This window comes from Herpailurus yagouaroundi, unplaced genomic scaffold, assembly GCF_014898765.1.
Source record: "Herpailurus yagouaroundi ecotype Mexico unplaced genomic scaffold, PumYag 217, whole genome shotgun sequence".
Taxonomy (NCBI): Eukaryota; Metazoa; Chordata; class Mammalia; order Carnivora; family Felidae; genus Herpailurus; species Herpailurus yagouaroundi.
Genome location: NW_024412448.1, coordinates 3,187,096 through 3,202,739, shown reverse-complemented (window position 1 = coordinate 3,202,739; position 15,644 = coordinate 3,187,096). Strand labels below are relative to the sequence as shown.

Sequence of the window (15,644 nt, the reverse complement as noted above, 5' to 3'; positions counted from 1 at the left end):
ACAGGCAGGGGGACTCCTGGATTAGATCCAGGAGGAAGGACGGTAGCGAGAGAGCTGGAGGCGTCCCTGGGAGTGTGGCCGCCTGTCCGCGCCCAGCCAGCGTTAACTTCCTGGTTGCAGTAACTACTGGGGTTACGTAAGGCGGAGAAAGAAGGTGGTGCTGGGGGACGCGGGGGGGGGGGCCCGGGCAGATGGGGACTCAGGGACTCCATGTTGTTGCCACTTCTCTGCAAGTCTACAGGGATTCAAGACACAGAGTTCAGTGCCCACGCCAGCGCTCTGTAGTGCAGCCCTCCCCACTGTCTTCCCCAGACACCCTTGCGCAAGCACGGAAAGCCTGGTGGAGACGCTGATCTAGCTCAGCCCGTGGCAGCAACTTCAAGGTCATCAGTCGGAAACGGGAGTGCGGCACACACTTTGCCGTGCGGCGTACCGGTTTCCAAAAGTTGAGATCCATACGCTCCAACACAGGGAAATGTCCAGGACCTATTAAATGAAAAAAGTAACCTGTAGAAAAGCACATACCGTGTAACCTTTGTTATGCAGGCCGTAAGAAGGGACTTGTACGTTTTGTGTTTTATATCCTGTCCCCTGGGCCTCTGCCGGGAACACAGTAATCCTGTATTTCTTCTCTAAATTAGAAACAAGAAGAGGGGCCTCTGGCTGGCTCAGTCGATGGAGCATGTGACTCTAGATCTCAGGGTTGTGAGTTCAAATGCCATGTTGGGTGTAGAGATTATTTAAAAATAAAATCTTCAGGGGTGCCGGGATGGCTCACTCGGGTAAGTGTCTGACTCTTGATTTCAGCTCAGGTCTTGATCTCAGGGTCGTGAGTTCAAGTCCCACACTGGGCTCCATACCAGGCATGGGGCGTACTTTAAAAGAAAGAGAAAGGAAGGGAGGGAGGGAGGGAGGGAGGAAGGAAGGAAAGAAGGAAAGGAAAGAAAGAAAAGAAAGAAAAATAAGGAAATTAAAATATTTAAAAAATTAAAAACAAGAAGAAAGTAGGTTTGGTGTGTTTTGCCTTCAATGCGGTGATCCTTTCTTTGGTTAAAAGTACTCTGGGTGATCATTTAGTTTTCATGCTTTATTTCACAAGCAGTTTACTTTGATAAAAACAAACATGAAGACTGGAATTTAACCTTCAGGGAGACTCTCTTACTGGCCCACCTTTGTGGCTCTCAGACTCGTTTCAGTAGAGGTGCTCTCATTTAGGCCACGCCAGGGTTCTGGGGAATCACGCCGGACCCCACGCCGCGTGTTGCTATCTGGTTGCCGTGGGCAGAGCGTGCGTCCCACAGGAGGAGGGAGCACGGAGAGCAGATCAGCCGCGGGAAGAACCCCACTGGGCCCGCTCTTGGCAGACCGGGGTCAGCGAAGCTCCTGACACCCTTCCTGTGTCCTGAGCTTGCCTCGTCGCGAAATGACGATGATGGGTGGTGATGGTAGGAGGGTCCCCTGCTCTGCTCCGTGGCTGTTTGTATGCCAAAAGAGATTCTGTATTTCTGGGACAGTATCTGTGTTTCTTTGCAAACTGATAAGGTGCTTTTAAAAATTACCCAATTGCCTGTTGTGCATTAGTACGTATCCCTTTAGTTAACATGGCAGACCTCACGAGACTCTGATGGCTCCGTGAGCCTGTTACCTGCTTGGACCTTCCTGTCTTTGTTTGTTTGTTCGTTTGTTCGTTTATTTATTTTGAGAGAGAGAACATGAGCAGGGGAGGGGCAGAGAGGGGGAGAGAGAATCCCAAGCAGGCTCCATGCTGTCAACACGAAGCCTGACGTAGGGCTCGATCCCACAAACCGTGAGGTCATGACCTGAGCCAAAATCAACCAACTGAGCCACCCAAGCACCCCAACCTTCCCGTCTTTTTATCCCTGAACTTGTATTTAATGGGTCCCTCTTCCATGCAGACTTCTTTTCAGGTAGGTTTCCTGGCTGGGAAAAGTGTATACACTCCAGCAACCGGGGTGACTTTGGGTATAAAATTAGCTTGGAAAAAGAGTAGAGTGTCTGGACTGAGGATTTGTTTGGGGGAGGAGAGTTCGGCTGGGGGCCACATCCCGGGAAGAATGAGACAGTGTTGCGTGGGCACAGAGATGCCCCTGTGCCCCTGTGCACGTGGCAGGAAGAGCCAGGCCTCCAAGGGCCTCTCGCCCGGTCCGCTGTCTGAAGGTGCCCTTCCTCTCCCGGACAGCACCTCCTCACCCTGAAGGCCAGTGTCTGCGTCCTTCAGGATTGTAGCCCAGGGTGGTATCGGACCTTGCCCAGATCTCCTCCTTAACACCAGGGAACGCCACTAGGATTTTTCCCAGAAGTCACTCCGCTTTTGTGGACTGCCCCCCTACTCTCCCAGCGACTGATTTGGGGCATCCTTCCACTGAGAGCTGGGAGCGCCTGGCCTCCCGGATTAGTCCTTAGCACGCCGCGTGCTGGCATCTGTGACTGCTGCCGCCCCTGGGTCCTCCCATCCCTGTCATGTGCCGGGGAGGCACAGTGTCCCCATCTCTGTGGCCCCAGTGCACAGCTGGAGGGTCGGCAGCACCGTTCAACAGGCATTGTTTAGGCTGAACACACAGTGAAAACTCAAGCCCTTTTTGAATGAATGCAGAGTCCTCAGCAAATACCTTGTTTTATTTTTTTGTTATTATTTCTTTACTTTGAAAAAGAGAACAAGCTGGGGAGGGGCAGAGAGAGAGAGAGAGAGAGGGAGAGAGAGAGAATCCCAGGCAGGCGCCACACGGCCAGCGTGGAATCTGATGTGGGGCTCAGACCCATGAACCGCGAGATCATGACCTGAGCCAAAATCTGGAGTTGGACGTTTCACTGACTGAGCCACCCAGGGGCTCCAGCAAATAACCTTCTTAAAATAATGAGCCATGTGTGTGTGACCAGTAGCTAGGAAATGGGAGAACAGGTTTTCCAAGTGTGTTAGGCTCTCTAACCTAAGGTTCCCAGGTTAGTGAGACCTTCTCCTAAGGAGACCCAGGCAATGGGGGGAGAGGGGGCCCTCAGCCTGGGTCCCCAAGCTCGAGCCTCTAAACAGAGAGGTGGCCGTGGTCATCAAATCCTGCAGGGGCTGTGTAGTTTTACTGATCTTCACAGAGAGGAATGGGAAGCAGGACGTTGAGAGAAGAACATAAATGCATCTCGTATGTCACAGAATCGTAGAAGAGAGAGGCCTGCGTGGTCTTTCTGTCTTGGGGGCGTTGTGACTGTGGCCCGGATTTCACCTCGGCGATCCTGTGCCCCCCACCGTATTCGGTGCTTTCGTAAGCCTGCTCCCCACACACGCGCTCCTGGTTTCCTTCTGTAACCCACGCTAATTAATATATTATTTATCACGTGTACGATACAAGTTCCTGCCAGCTGGTAACCTGTTCCCACAACTGAGCCAGTGTGCAGACAAAGGGCAAACCAATTTTAATTATTAAGAAAACCATTTCAGAAAATAAGACAGAAGCACTGGTAAATATCAGCAGGGCATGGCCCGTCCTAGGTAAACCATGAAGATCCTCTTTTTCTCCCCATACATGTTCTAAAGGTCATTTAATTTATCCGCCAACTTGGCTAGTTGTCAGCCTTTTAACTGTGTCTTTATTTAGCCAGCAGAGGGCAGCACAGATTGACTTTACCGCATCCAGTATTTTTTTTTTTTTTTTTACTTTAAAAGGCATTTAAAACTGCTGTACCAACTAATTTCTAGCACAGTTTGAATTTTTTCTTCTTTCTCATCTGAGAATTAGTATTGTTGCTTCCCCGTCTTTGTGGAGGACGATGTTTTGATGTTTACGTTTAGCCTCACAAATACTGTTACATTCTTATTTTCTTATTTATTTTTTTTTTAATTTTTTTTTCAACGTTTATTTATTTTTGGGACAGAGAGAGACAGAGCATGAACAGGGGAGGGGCAGAGAGAGAGGGAGACACAGAATCGGAAACAGGCTCCAGGCTCCGAGCCATCAGCCCAGAGCCTGACGCGGGGCTCGAACTCCCGGACCGCGAGATCGTGACCTGGCTGAAGTCGGACGCTTAACCAACTGCGCCACCCAGGCGCCCCTATATTCTTATTTTCTAAAGTGTTTGTGACCTGTTTGCGAAAGTCTCCCCGGACTGGTGAGGCTGGTGATGGTGGCTGCCGAGTGCAGTACGTCGGGACATTGGTCCACCGTCACCAGAAAGTGGGGAGTCGTTTAGCTGGGGTCCCGGGACGGGTGCCACCTGGACCCGCCCCGGGAGGAGTGTGACCCCAGACGCGGGTTCTCGAGCACGCGGGCTCTGCGTGAGCATCTGATAAATGTATCCACCCCCTTCTCAGGAAAAAATGCGTGTAAGCTCAGAAACATATGGCTTCTCAGTTTTATGGCATTTTATGGCATTGATAATGGATTTTCTTCACACAGAAAAGAAGACCAGAGTTTGTGAAGAATTGTACCTTCCTATTCTTTCCTTACGAGAGTTAATGACTCTGCTTGGAAAAAATTGAAATTCAAATTGTGTGTGAAAAGGAAAGGGCAGAAGGGCATGGTTTAGATTGTTGTTTTTTAATATATACCTAATTGATTCTGACTTTTTTTTTTTCCAACGTTTTTTATTTATTTTGGGGACAGAGAGAAACAGAGCATGAATGGGGGAGGGGCAGAGAGAGAGGGAGACACAACATCGGAAACAGGCTCCAGGCTCCGAGCCATCAGCCCAGAGCCCGACGCGGGGCTCAAACTCCCGGACCGCCAGATCGTGACCCAGTTGAAGTCGGACGCTTAACCGACTGCGCCACCCAGGGGCCCCGATTCTGACTTTTTTAGAGTTTACCTTTGTAACCGTTTTATTAAAAAAATTTTTATTTTATTTTAGAGAGTGCAAGACCTCCCCCCTCCCCAGGTGGGGAGGGGACCAGAGTGAGAGAGAATCTTAGGCAGGCTCCACACTCAGCACAGAGCCCGACGCGGGGCTCGATCTCATGACCAGCATCATGACCTGAGCTGAGATCAGGAGTCAGAGGCTCAACTGCCTGAGCCACCCAGGCGCCCCTTGACTTTTTCTTTTGATGATAAGAGTGCTTTTAAAAAAAAAAAAAGTGCTAGAAACTCTGCCTCACGGCAGTCCGTATTGGCAGATAGTCAGGAACCCCAGTACGCTCTCTTCCAGGTGCAAGGTTCGCAGTTGTCATGGAATGGCCATGCTCTTTGAATTCTTCGTTTGACTTCTTTGCAACACACACATTATTTCCTTTGTCCTCAGCACCACACCCCATTTTGGGCAAGATCTATTCATATCTGTGAGGAAAACAGTACAAATGTGTGTCGTTTGTTTGCTTTATTTCATTATTACTAATTTTTTGTGTTTGTTTTTGAGAGAGAGAGACAGAGCACGAGCAGGGAATGGGCAGACAGACAGAGGGAGACACAGAATCCGCAGCAGGCTCCAGGCTCCGAGCTGTCGGCATGGCGCCCGACGCGGGGCTTGAACCCACAAACTGTGAGATCATGACCTGAGCTGAAGTCAGACACTCAACTCACTGAGCCACCCAGATGTCCCTAAATCCGTGTTTTTTAGGTAGCCCAAGCAGTGGTAACCTTCCAAAGAGTTTGCAGTATGTGCAGGGGTGTGTGTGTGTGTGTGTGTGTGTGTGTGTGTGTGTGTGTTTTGCTGCAGAGAGCTGCTGTGTTTGTGTCCCCATCCCCCACGCACAGCGGCTCTTCTGGTGACTGTGTGCCCCGTGCCGCCCTCCTGCTGGCAGCTGGCCAGGAAGGATCTAAGCGGCAGGGGAGGAGGCCATCAGGAAGGGGAATGATTTACCCTCACAGCCCAGAAAGGCTGCAGGGCTCCATGGGCCTCTGAGAACGGAGCTGAGGGAGGCTGGAAACGGGAGGCTGGATGGAAGGTGTTCATGGCGGGCAGGTACGCTCTAGTCTCCTCTCCTCTGTCTTGCCACAAGGCGATGTCTCTTCCACTTTCGGTAAAACACGAAGGTTTGATTCCCGAAGGAGGATGTGGAGGTGCGTGGCCTCGAGCGTGTGCACCCGGTCTCTCCTCCACCTGCCCCCCGGCCCCGGTACTGCTGGCCAGGGTTACAGCCCGCACAGCCCAGGTGGGAGGTCGGAGGGTGGCTCTTGGGGTTAGTAGGGCAGAGAACCCACAGAGTCGCTCCCGGGCTCTGCGCGGCACCCCTTTTTTATTTTACAGGGAGACCCAGCCCACCACACACCGCTTCCGAGCAGGTTGTTGGTGCCGGGCTCTTAGACAAGGAGACACAGCCTGTGTTTACTAGATGCGTAAGGAAAACCCTCCGCGTTAAATAGGAGAACAACACAAGTGGAAGAAAAGATACTTGAGGAACCACGCCATAGCAGAACGTCTTAAAAGCCACGGACTTCAGAGTCTTAGGGGTAGTATTAATGAAACAAGAACAGGATGCTATCCAGAAGGAATATTCAGAATTAAGAGTGAGTGCGTGCACCCTGAGAATAGCAGAAAGGGAACACCGAGGGCCAAGCGTGGAGGACGAAGCAGCCGTCCGGTGCAGGTGGCCGTGACACGGTACCCCTGACCGGGTGGCCTCTGCAGCACACGTGTCTCTCTCTGGGTGTGAGGCTGGGGTCAGAGAGCCGGCCCGCGTCAGCGCCTCTTGCTGAACTCTCTCCTCCTGGCTCCCAGAGGGCCGTCCCGTGTGCCCACCAGCTACAGGGACAGCCACCTGCCCTCTGGCCTCTCCCCGTGTGGCTGCCGGTCCCACGGGAGCAGGGACTCACAAGCCGATTGCCTCCCAGAGGCCTCACCTCCAGACTCCATCGCGGTAGGGTTTCAACACACAGATTTGGGTGGATACAGGCCTTCGCTCCGTTGCCAGGACCCTTCCTAGAAAGTGGCTCGACAAGGAGATGAAAAGCAGGGTGAGCAGATAAAAACCAGAGGATCCACGGCAGAGGGCCAGCGTCTAACAGAAACACTGAGGGCAGCTGAGGAGAAGGGTAGGACATCGTTAGAGATCATAAGACTTCAGAATTGGGGTCTACCTAGGGGCCAGCATGGTGCGTGGAAACGAACTCGCACCCGGGCACCTTGGGACGAAGCTGCGCGGCACTGAGGGCAAGGGCCTCGAAAGCTTTCGGAGAGGGGAAGAAGGTCCCACGGAAAATTCTGGGAGTCAGAAGGGCACTGATGCTAACAGCACCGTGGGGATGGGACGACGAGGGAGTGCCTTCACCGTTGCGAGGAAATGATTTTAAATTCTGTACCCAGACAACATGCCGGTCGAGTGTGAGAGAAGAAGAGGGGTATTTGTGGACACGCAGAATCCACGCAGCAATGAAGACCCGCCCCTGCGCGTCCTTGTTCTGTTATCAGAGGGTAATTCAGGAAAGAAAAGCGCACGGAGTCAGAGGAACCGGAGCCGGCAAGTGCCAGGGGGACGGGGGGAAGCTGCAAGGCCAGGCCGCGGAGGCGCGTGGAGGCTTTTGGAGGGCCGTCGCCAAACACAGGCTGCTCCGAATGTTTGACCCTGTGGACGGTTTCCTGCCTGAGTGTAGAGAGTTTGGCATTCGGCCCGTAACGCAGAGAACTCAGCAAACGGAAGAAAAGAGACACTTAGCGCCCGTCTATGGTAATTTTAACCACAGTAGGTTCTATAGCTGAGTCGTGAGCAGTATTTATGGAAATAGTAAGTGTTGATTGAACCCAGAATTTACGTGTGACTCTACCGCGTGCGTGCCAGTGTGTGTGTGTGTGTGTGTGTGTGTGTGTGTGTTGGGGGGGGAGGGGAGAGGTAGAAGCCAAGCCTTCGTCCATCGTGGCAGGCAGTTGGTGTCCAGAACTGAAAACTCAGGAGCAGAGAGTGTAGGTGTGTTACTTGGAAACAGGGAGGTGATTAGCAGAAGGCCTAGCTAAAAGGGCTACCTCTGTGGAGCAGGGTGCAAGGGCGGGGGATACAGTTGGGCAGGAAACTGTGGGTTTCTGTTTTAAGCCATAGGTACTGTTTGTTTTTCGTACGATGTGTGCATGTTCCTTTGGTTGAAGAAGATGAACCAGTCGTGAAGGGTCAGAGAAAGATCCGGAGGGGCTGCCAGCAGGGTCGCGTTAAGAAGGGTCTTAAAACCATGAGGAGGAGCTGAGACTTCTAGGCAGCTGATGGGGCCGAGGCAGACCTAAGGAGAGGTGCCCGGCAGCCTGTGGTTTGGGGTCCGCCCTTCTCCGTCCTGCTCTGCTGGAGGCTGCCTGGGTGCACTGTGCCCGCAGGCTCCCCTGCCCTCGGCCCCCCCCGGAGTTGTCCAGGCGGTTGGTCAGAGGAGAACGAGGTCCAGGTATTTTCTCCCTGCCAGGCGGCTGAGGGTTAGCCGAGTCCTGTCCCCAAGGCAGCCAGCCACCGCCACCTGCGGGCCTGGCCCTGATAGGGTGCTCCTTCCTGCTGACCCTAGGGTGCTTCCCTGCCACTTGTGAGTCTCCCCAGACCCCACCCTTACTTCTGTAGACACTGTCTCAGTTCACCCTCCAGACTCCCGCTCCTTGGGATCATGACTGATGTAGGTATCACGCAGAGAGAAAAGTTTCCCCGGGACGTGACATGAATATTCGTGTACGTTTCCTCCCAGCGTCATTTCAAACCATCACGAGGTTGCACGTTCCCCCCTGCCTGTCCCCAGAGAAGACGAGACGGGGGTAAAGGACTCAGGCTGTTGAAGGTGTTTTATTAATTGAAAACATAACACGTCTCGAGTCAAAACACCTGTAATCCAAGCGCCTTCCTGTGTGAGGTGGATACGAGTAGCCACAAAGGGCTGCCTTTCCCTTTGTTGGTTTCGTACTTGCTGTGGGGCTGGGCCAGGGGCTGGGCCGCCCATCTCATTCCTCACACGGCTCTGAGGCCTGGGTAACTGTTGCGCTTTTGTCTTTTCCTTGTTTTCCCAGTGGTTTCAGAGTGTGCTTTGAACTTGTGCACAGCTCCGTTGAAGGAGCCGCGTATAATCTTGCGTGCTGTATTTGGGACTGATGCCGGAGCTGTGCCTGGCGAGTAGGGCGGCACTTTGTTTCCGTTTGCCCGGGAAGGCCAGGTGTCTGCCTGTTGGCTGACGTGCTTATAAATAGCACCCACCTGCAATCTGAAAAATGTCCCAAGATCTGGGGTAAGTGATGCAGTCACTTAGGAGTGAGTCAGACGTAGAGTTTGGTGCTTTGGTAGTTAAACTTCTATTTTTAGGAACCGAAGTTGCCCTTCATTCACAACTTCGCTTTTTAAATAATGTCATCTGTTGCACTAGCTTTGGAACAGCGGTGACCGCGCGGCAGGCAGCGTGGTGGCCCGCCAGGTGCGCCTGCCGTGCTCCCGGTTTAAGGCCTGAGCGGCAGTTCTCCTGCCAACAACTTACACAACCGGGACGGGAGCCGGTCGTGAAGGGGCCGCCGTCCCCACATGGGGATGAGCCTTAGAATCCCTCCTGGGAAGTGAACTGGCCAGCGGTGCCGCGCAGGGCGGGGCTGGAAGTCCGGGAGGTCCGGGCAGAGGCTGAGGCGCGCCCTGCGCCCTGGGGCGGGGACCCTGGTGGCAGCTGCCGCCCAGAGACGGCATGTGCCTTCTCCCGCCCGCCCAGGCCAGAGGGCTTGGGCCACCCTCGACCTCTCTCACACCCACAGGGAGTCCGTCAGCAAGTCCCTGGCGCTGCCTTCCGAGTGAATAGAGCAGGACTTTGATCACTGTCCCGTCGCCCCTCGCCTGGGTGGCGGCGGCGGCCTCCCTGCCCGTCTCCCTGCTTGTGCCCCTGCTGCCCCGCGGCCGGAGTCATGACAGCGGAAGTCCACTCCTTCACTTCGTGCCCGCCCCTGGCAGCGCCTCCCCGTCTCACCCACCGCGGAAACGAGTCCCGAAAACAGCCCCCAAGGCCCTCCGCAGCTCTCCCCTGCCTTCCCCGCCCTCCGGCCTTGCCTTCCCCTCCCGCCGCTGTCTGCTCCGCTCCAGGCCCGGGCCAGGGGCAGCCAGCCCCGACCCGCTGGGTGCTTACCTGCCCACGTACGTGCATGGTCCTCCCCGCTGCCCTCCCTCCCCAGCCCCCTGCAGCCCTACGTGCCACAGAGGCCGGTGCCCGGCACGCCGTGGGGTACCCAGCACTCCACGTGCCCGGAACGAAGCCAGTGGAGGAAGAGATTATATATTTGATTGTAACACACAGAAACTTCTATAAAGGGAAGAGATACCACAACTGCTATTAAAAACAAGCGACCGTTGGGGCACCTGGGTGGCGCAGTCGGTTGAGCGTCGACTTCAGCCAGGTCACGATCTCGCGGTCCGTGAGTTCGAGCCCCGCGTCGGGCTCTGGGCTGATGGCTCGGAGCCTGGAGCCTGTTTCCGATTCTGTGTCTCCCTCTCTCTCTGCCCCTCGCCCGTTCATGCTCTGTCTCTCTCTGTCCCCAAAATAAATAAAACGTTGAAAAAAAAATGTTTTAAAAACAAGCGACCGGTTGTGAGAAAAGATTTGCGACGTTAAAATAAATGTGGGTTTTTTTGACATTTATTTATTTTTTGAGAGAGAGAGAGAGAGAGAGCGCACATGAGCCAGGAGAGGGCAGAGAGGGAGGGAGACGCAGAATCGGAAGCGGGCTCCAGGCTCTGAGTTGTGAACACAGAGCCCGACGCGGGGCTCGAACCCACGAAACGAGAGACCGTGACTGGGGCTGAAGTCGGACGCCTAACCGACTGAGCCACCCACGTGCCCCAAAGTTTGCAACGTTTAATACAAAGAATTCATAATCTACAAATCGATAAGAAAATGGGCAAACAGTATGAATAAGCAGTTCAGAAAAGAGGAAATACCTCAGACTGTTGTAAAGGTCATCAGCACCACCGGTCATCAGGTCAGTGTAGACAGTAACCGCCGAGAAGCCGTTTTTCACTTCTCAGACTAGCAGACGTGAAGTTTGTCCTGCCAGGGGGGAGGCAGGCTCGGGCAGGGTCTGCGAAGGCGGCAGGTGCTCATGCCGGGAAGGGGGTGGGGGTGGGGGTGGGGGGGCAGGCCTGGCTTTGGGCATCTTTTCCAGAGAAACGCTCTACCGCTTGACAGACATGAAGTAGAAGTGACCCGTCCTCTGAAAAGTTGGGATCCGCATCAGAGACCGGCCCTGGCCCCAGAGGGTACAAATACTGATTTGGGAATGAGTAACTTAGGTTTTGAAATGGGGCTGGAGAGGACTTGGCCTATGACTCGTTCCAGAAAGAGATGCTCCAGAGAAAGCGTAATTTTGATGTACTGAACTGAAGGTAAGAAGTTGGTTTATGTTAGTTGCCTCTACAAAACAGAGTGGTTTCCAAAAGTATATGTTTGTGTGTTTATTTATCATCAGACAAAGAAGGGAAACGGTGGGCTGGGGCCACTGCCCTGAGACAACTGGGGCCACGTTCCGAGCGTGCCTGGAAGCGATGCTCTGGTGTCTGGCCGTTGACGTGTGCCTTTCTGCCCGCGGTCAGGGCCCGGCCTCAGGACGGCTGGCCCCGCGTCCCACGCGCCTGCTCACAACCAAGGCTACCGGGAGGAGGGGGTCGGGGTCCAGCAGCGGAGCTCGGTGCCGGGTTTCAGGCTTCGGGCGAGTCGGGTGACACCCCTGGGCCTCGGTGTCAGGCGAGCCCCTCACGGGGCCATGAGTTAGCCGTGCCAGGCCGGGCCACGGGACCTGCAGCGATGATGCCCGAGGCACACGTTGTTTCGTTGGTCCCTCGTAAGTGAAGTAACTGAAGAGGGGACCCGGTATCTAGGTCCAGCAGTTCCGCTCTGAGAACGTTTGCTCAGGGGATGATAAAGGGCCTGCCAGCATGTATGCCCGTGGGTGTTGAGCTGGGCAGGAAGAGTGGAAGCCACGTAGAAGTCTTACAGTAGGGGATTGGTTAAATACCGTCTATGCTGTGAATGACAAAAAATGTGATCAGCTTGCGTCCGTCACCATGGAAAAACGTTTGTCATAAGTAAAAAATGGCCGATTATAAAAAAGCATGTAAAACATCGAATTTTTGTCTTTCTATATATGTATTTATTTTTTTATAGATCTATATTTCTCTCTGGATGTATATACTCTAGATGTATCATGTCTAGAGATGATATAAACACATTTCAAGAGATACGTGTTTGTGTAACATATATGGTTATTATACATGTCATATATAGGATCCAAGGTATCTATAGAGGTAAAAGATCTATTTGTACATGTGTGTGTACAAAGAGACAGTGAGAATGTAATACACAGAACAAAAATCTGGAAGAATATAAATAATACGTACCAAAGTGTCACCAGTGGTTATTCCTGAGTGATAGGCTTTTTTCCTCATTACCGTTCATCTGATTTCAACACTAAACACGTATCGTGAATATAATAACAGTATGCGGAAACGAACCCACAGGAGAAAATAGAGAGGGGGTAAAACCAAACTTGTCTTGGAAATGTCCTTGGAATTTGCTTTTTCCTCTCAAAATCTGCTTTCTTGCCTGGGTGGCTCAGTCGGTTGAGTGTCCCAACTCTTGATTCAGCTTAGGTTATGATCCTGGGGGTCATGGGATCGAGCCCTGTGTCGGGCTCTGTGCTGAGTGTGGAGCCTGCTTAAGGTTCGTTCTCTCTCTCTCTCTCTCTCTCTCTCTCTCTCTTCCCCCCTCCCTAGCTCTCTCTCTCTTCTTCCTCCCCTCCCTCTGCCCCTCTCTCTAGCTTGCTCTCTCTCTCTCTCTCTCTCTCTCTCTTAAAATCTGCCTTCTCCTTTTAGCCTGTGACCTCAGAGCATACTGTAACGATGACGGTGTCTTAGTCATTCTCTTCGGAAGTGTGCCGCCCTCTCGGTGTGAGAGCACCGGGGCTTTGTGGGACTCTCTTCTGAGAAAGTGCTCGCCAGGTGCAGGGACACGGGGGCTCGCCCCGTCTGTCGCTGTGGTTGAGTCGGAGGAGAGTCCGGGAGGGCGGCTGCCGGGCTCCTGGGCTCCGGCCTCGGGCTGCTTCCAGGGAGGAGGAGACGGTTAACTGGTGAACTTCCTCCGAAGCTTCTTGAGCTCGACTCCAGGAACTGGGTGGTGGCCGTGACGCCTCTGCCGCGGGAGGCCCATTGGTCCCCGGCATTCAGGAAGGCGCTCTGAGCTGTCCCGGCGCCCGGCGGCCCCGCAGGTGCTCCCGCCCCGCCTGGCCCCGCCGCCCAGGGGAGCTCGGCCGCGCCAGCTGGCCTCCGAGAAACACAACCTAGCAACCTTCGGGGCCCTGCTCTGGTGGGGAAAGATGGTCCTTAAAACCCAAGAGGATGATGGTGAGTCCCAGCCCCGCCCGGGCGTCTGGAGTGGGGGTGAGGTCTCTCTCGATCCGTGTGGGCGACGCCGGGATGACAGTTGTGCTGCCTTTCGGGGGGAGCGCAGCCCAGGCTGTGGGCTCGCTCTCGCTGTTTTTGGGAGCACGGCCGGAGAGTGCGGTGGCGGGGAGGAGGCCGGGGCTGGCCCGTGTCCAGACTGAGAGTGATGGTGAGGAGTGCGGATCGGAGCGACCAGGGAGAGCCCCTCGGAGGCGTCCGTTGGCACTAAATGAGGTGTGACGGAGGGGCCGTTCGGGGTTAACTTGATCTTCCTCTTTCGGTATTGCTGCCGGCCGCCAGAGGCCCTGAGGGGTCTGTAAACTTCCTTGGTCCTCTCCGCACCCACACTGTATAGACCGTGACGTTTTAAGTAAAGGGGCAACAAGTCACGTGGCCCATACACCCCGAGGACCCTGGGAAGGAGGTGCGCGAAAGCCCCTTCTGTCGTTCTGAAGCTCGCGTGTGGACGTGTGTCTGTTTTGTGATGTCGTCACCAGATGGCAATGTTTCAATGCTGGAAGACACAGCACAAACATGTACCGGTTTGTAGTTAGTAATGAATTACGTGGATGAGTTTGAAGATTTCACAGTAGATTTTGTGCAAGTTGGAACGAGTGTTGGGGGTCATTTTTATGCTTTTCCTTATCTGGTTCACTATAAGATACATTGGAAAGCTTCACCTCTTGAGTGCAGATTATCTTGGCCCGTATCCGCGGGTGACTTGGAAAGCTGTACCGTGTGGGAAAGACTCTGGGAGGGAGGGACATACAGGTGTTCGTGATGATACTTTTGAAGACGGGGCATAAAGAGAGGCAGTTCCGGGTTAGCGTTGAACAGCCCACATGGGAGGTGCTGCATCTGGAAGGTGGGTCCACCGTAGCCAGGGTCTCTCGTTGGAAAGGGGATACGTGCAAGAGTGGAAGGGAGCACTTTACCGATGATTCGGGGGCAGCAGGTGTGAGCCTGGCCTGGGCAGTGACCGCTGGTCACTCTTACACGCCGCTGGTGGTCCAGGTGAGCTTGGCCTCAGACCCAGGAGGGGTCCTGCTGAACAGTCACTTCGAGGCTGACTCGGAGGGCCCCGTGTCACCGGCCTCTGGCTGTCCCGGAGGGCCTGCTGATCCAGCCTGAGCCGCGCGTTGTGTGCGCTTGGCCCAGTGGTGACAGCGGGCACCATCTGGGGACTGAGGACTCTCGGGCTCAGATTTGAGAGACAGGGTTAATGGGCAGCTTTGCTTTGAGTGAGTCACCGTCAAGAGCGGGCCGCTGTCCACTTCCCTCATCGCCTCCCAGGAGCGCTTTGGCCTGTTGTGTATTGGGGACGTGAGGGAGGACGGCGTTGCCCTTCTAACTGCCGCTAAAATAAACGCCCGAGGGATTACGAGGAGACACAGAAATGGCATTCGGGCAAACGTGAACGGGAAGGGAGCAAACGGGCCTCCCTCCGGCGGGTCCCCGGGGTCCCTGGGGGAGGGGAGTGTCCGCATTACGCTCCTCACAGAGCAGCTGCCTTTACTAGTGCCCAGGACGCCGAGGACACCCCGGATGAAGGGCAAGTGGGGGTTTGAAAATGTCTCTAGGGAAGTGAGACCTTTCCTGCTGCACGAATCTCAGACCCGTAATCCGTAAATTAAACGTGCTCTTGGCCGCTGTCCTTCCCTGGTGCCTGCACTCGTCAGCTCGTCGGCACCCGTTCCCGTGTCCTGTAGGCGTGGGAGCCAGCGCGGACGCGGTGCACCGAATGGGGCAGTGTCTTCACAAGCCTGGCCTTTCGGTGCGTAGTCTACCCCCTTGATTTGCCCTCGAACCTTGCCTTTGGGCCGGAACCCAGGCTCCCCCGTATGTGGAACACGAGGCCCCGGCAGGCGGAGGCGAGGCTGTCTTCCCGGTGCCAGCGCGGTCCCGACGCGCCCTGGGCCCTGACCCCAGGGGTGCTCGCTGTCCCCGGCCACCAGCCGCTTCCCGGCCTCCTCGCCCTGCGTGGTATGTGCGTCCACAGTAGTCTCTGCTTCCCCACTTGAGTCCATTCGCCCTTCGAGTCCTTGCTCAGAGGCTTGACCTCCCTGAGGCCTCTTGGTGTCCCCAGGCGTCCTCCGAGTGCCGGCAGCGTGGGCCGTGGCTACAGGTTCACAGGCCTCCCCATCTGGCCTTGCTGTTCTGTGCAGGGCAGGGGCCGGAGCCGTTTAAATCTGAGCTCCGAGCGCAGGCCGGGCCTGTGCAGGTGCTCAGTAAGTGGAAGTGCATGCGATTATTCCAGTAAGAGAAAATAAAGAGCTAAGGACTCGGCCAGTGAGTTCGAATTGGCCTCTCTTAGTAGGTTACTTGTACTGAGCGAGTCTTCCCT

At 54.6% G+C, this 15,644-nt stretch overlaps 1 protein-coding gene and 1 long non-coding RNA gene across 3 annotated transcripts in view; one reads left to right on the top strand and one right to left on the bottom strand.

Moving 5' to 3' along the window:
- Nucleotides 1–15,644, top strand: part of CYTH1 (cytohesin 1) — an 80,029-nt gene that overhangs the window by 26,505 nt on the left and 37,880 nt on the right. The window contains exon 1 of one of the 2 annotated variants that reach the window (XM_040456558.1): nt 13,158–13,261. The exons of the other annotated variant lie outside the window; for it this stretch is intronic. Within the exon in view, the coding sequence (XP_040312492.1) occupies nt 13,234–13,261 (28 nt within the window). The 5' untranslated portion in view covers nt 13,158–13,233. Of the gene's footprint in view, nt 1–13,157; nt 13,262–15,644 lie in introns of those variants that run through there. 2 annotated transcript variants of the gene reach the window in all.
- Nucleotides 11,303–12,861, bottom strand: LOC121017995 (uncharacterized). The gene is made up of 3 exons (XR_005784985.1): nt 12,754–12,861; nt 12,260–12,317; nt 11,303–11,885 (listed from the first exon to the last, which is right to left on the bottom strand). It is a non-coding gene; the product is annotated as an uncharacterized LOC121017995 (long non-coding RNA).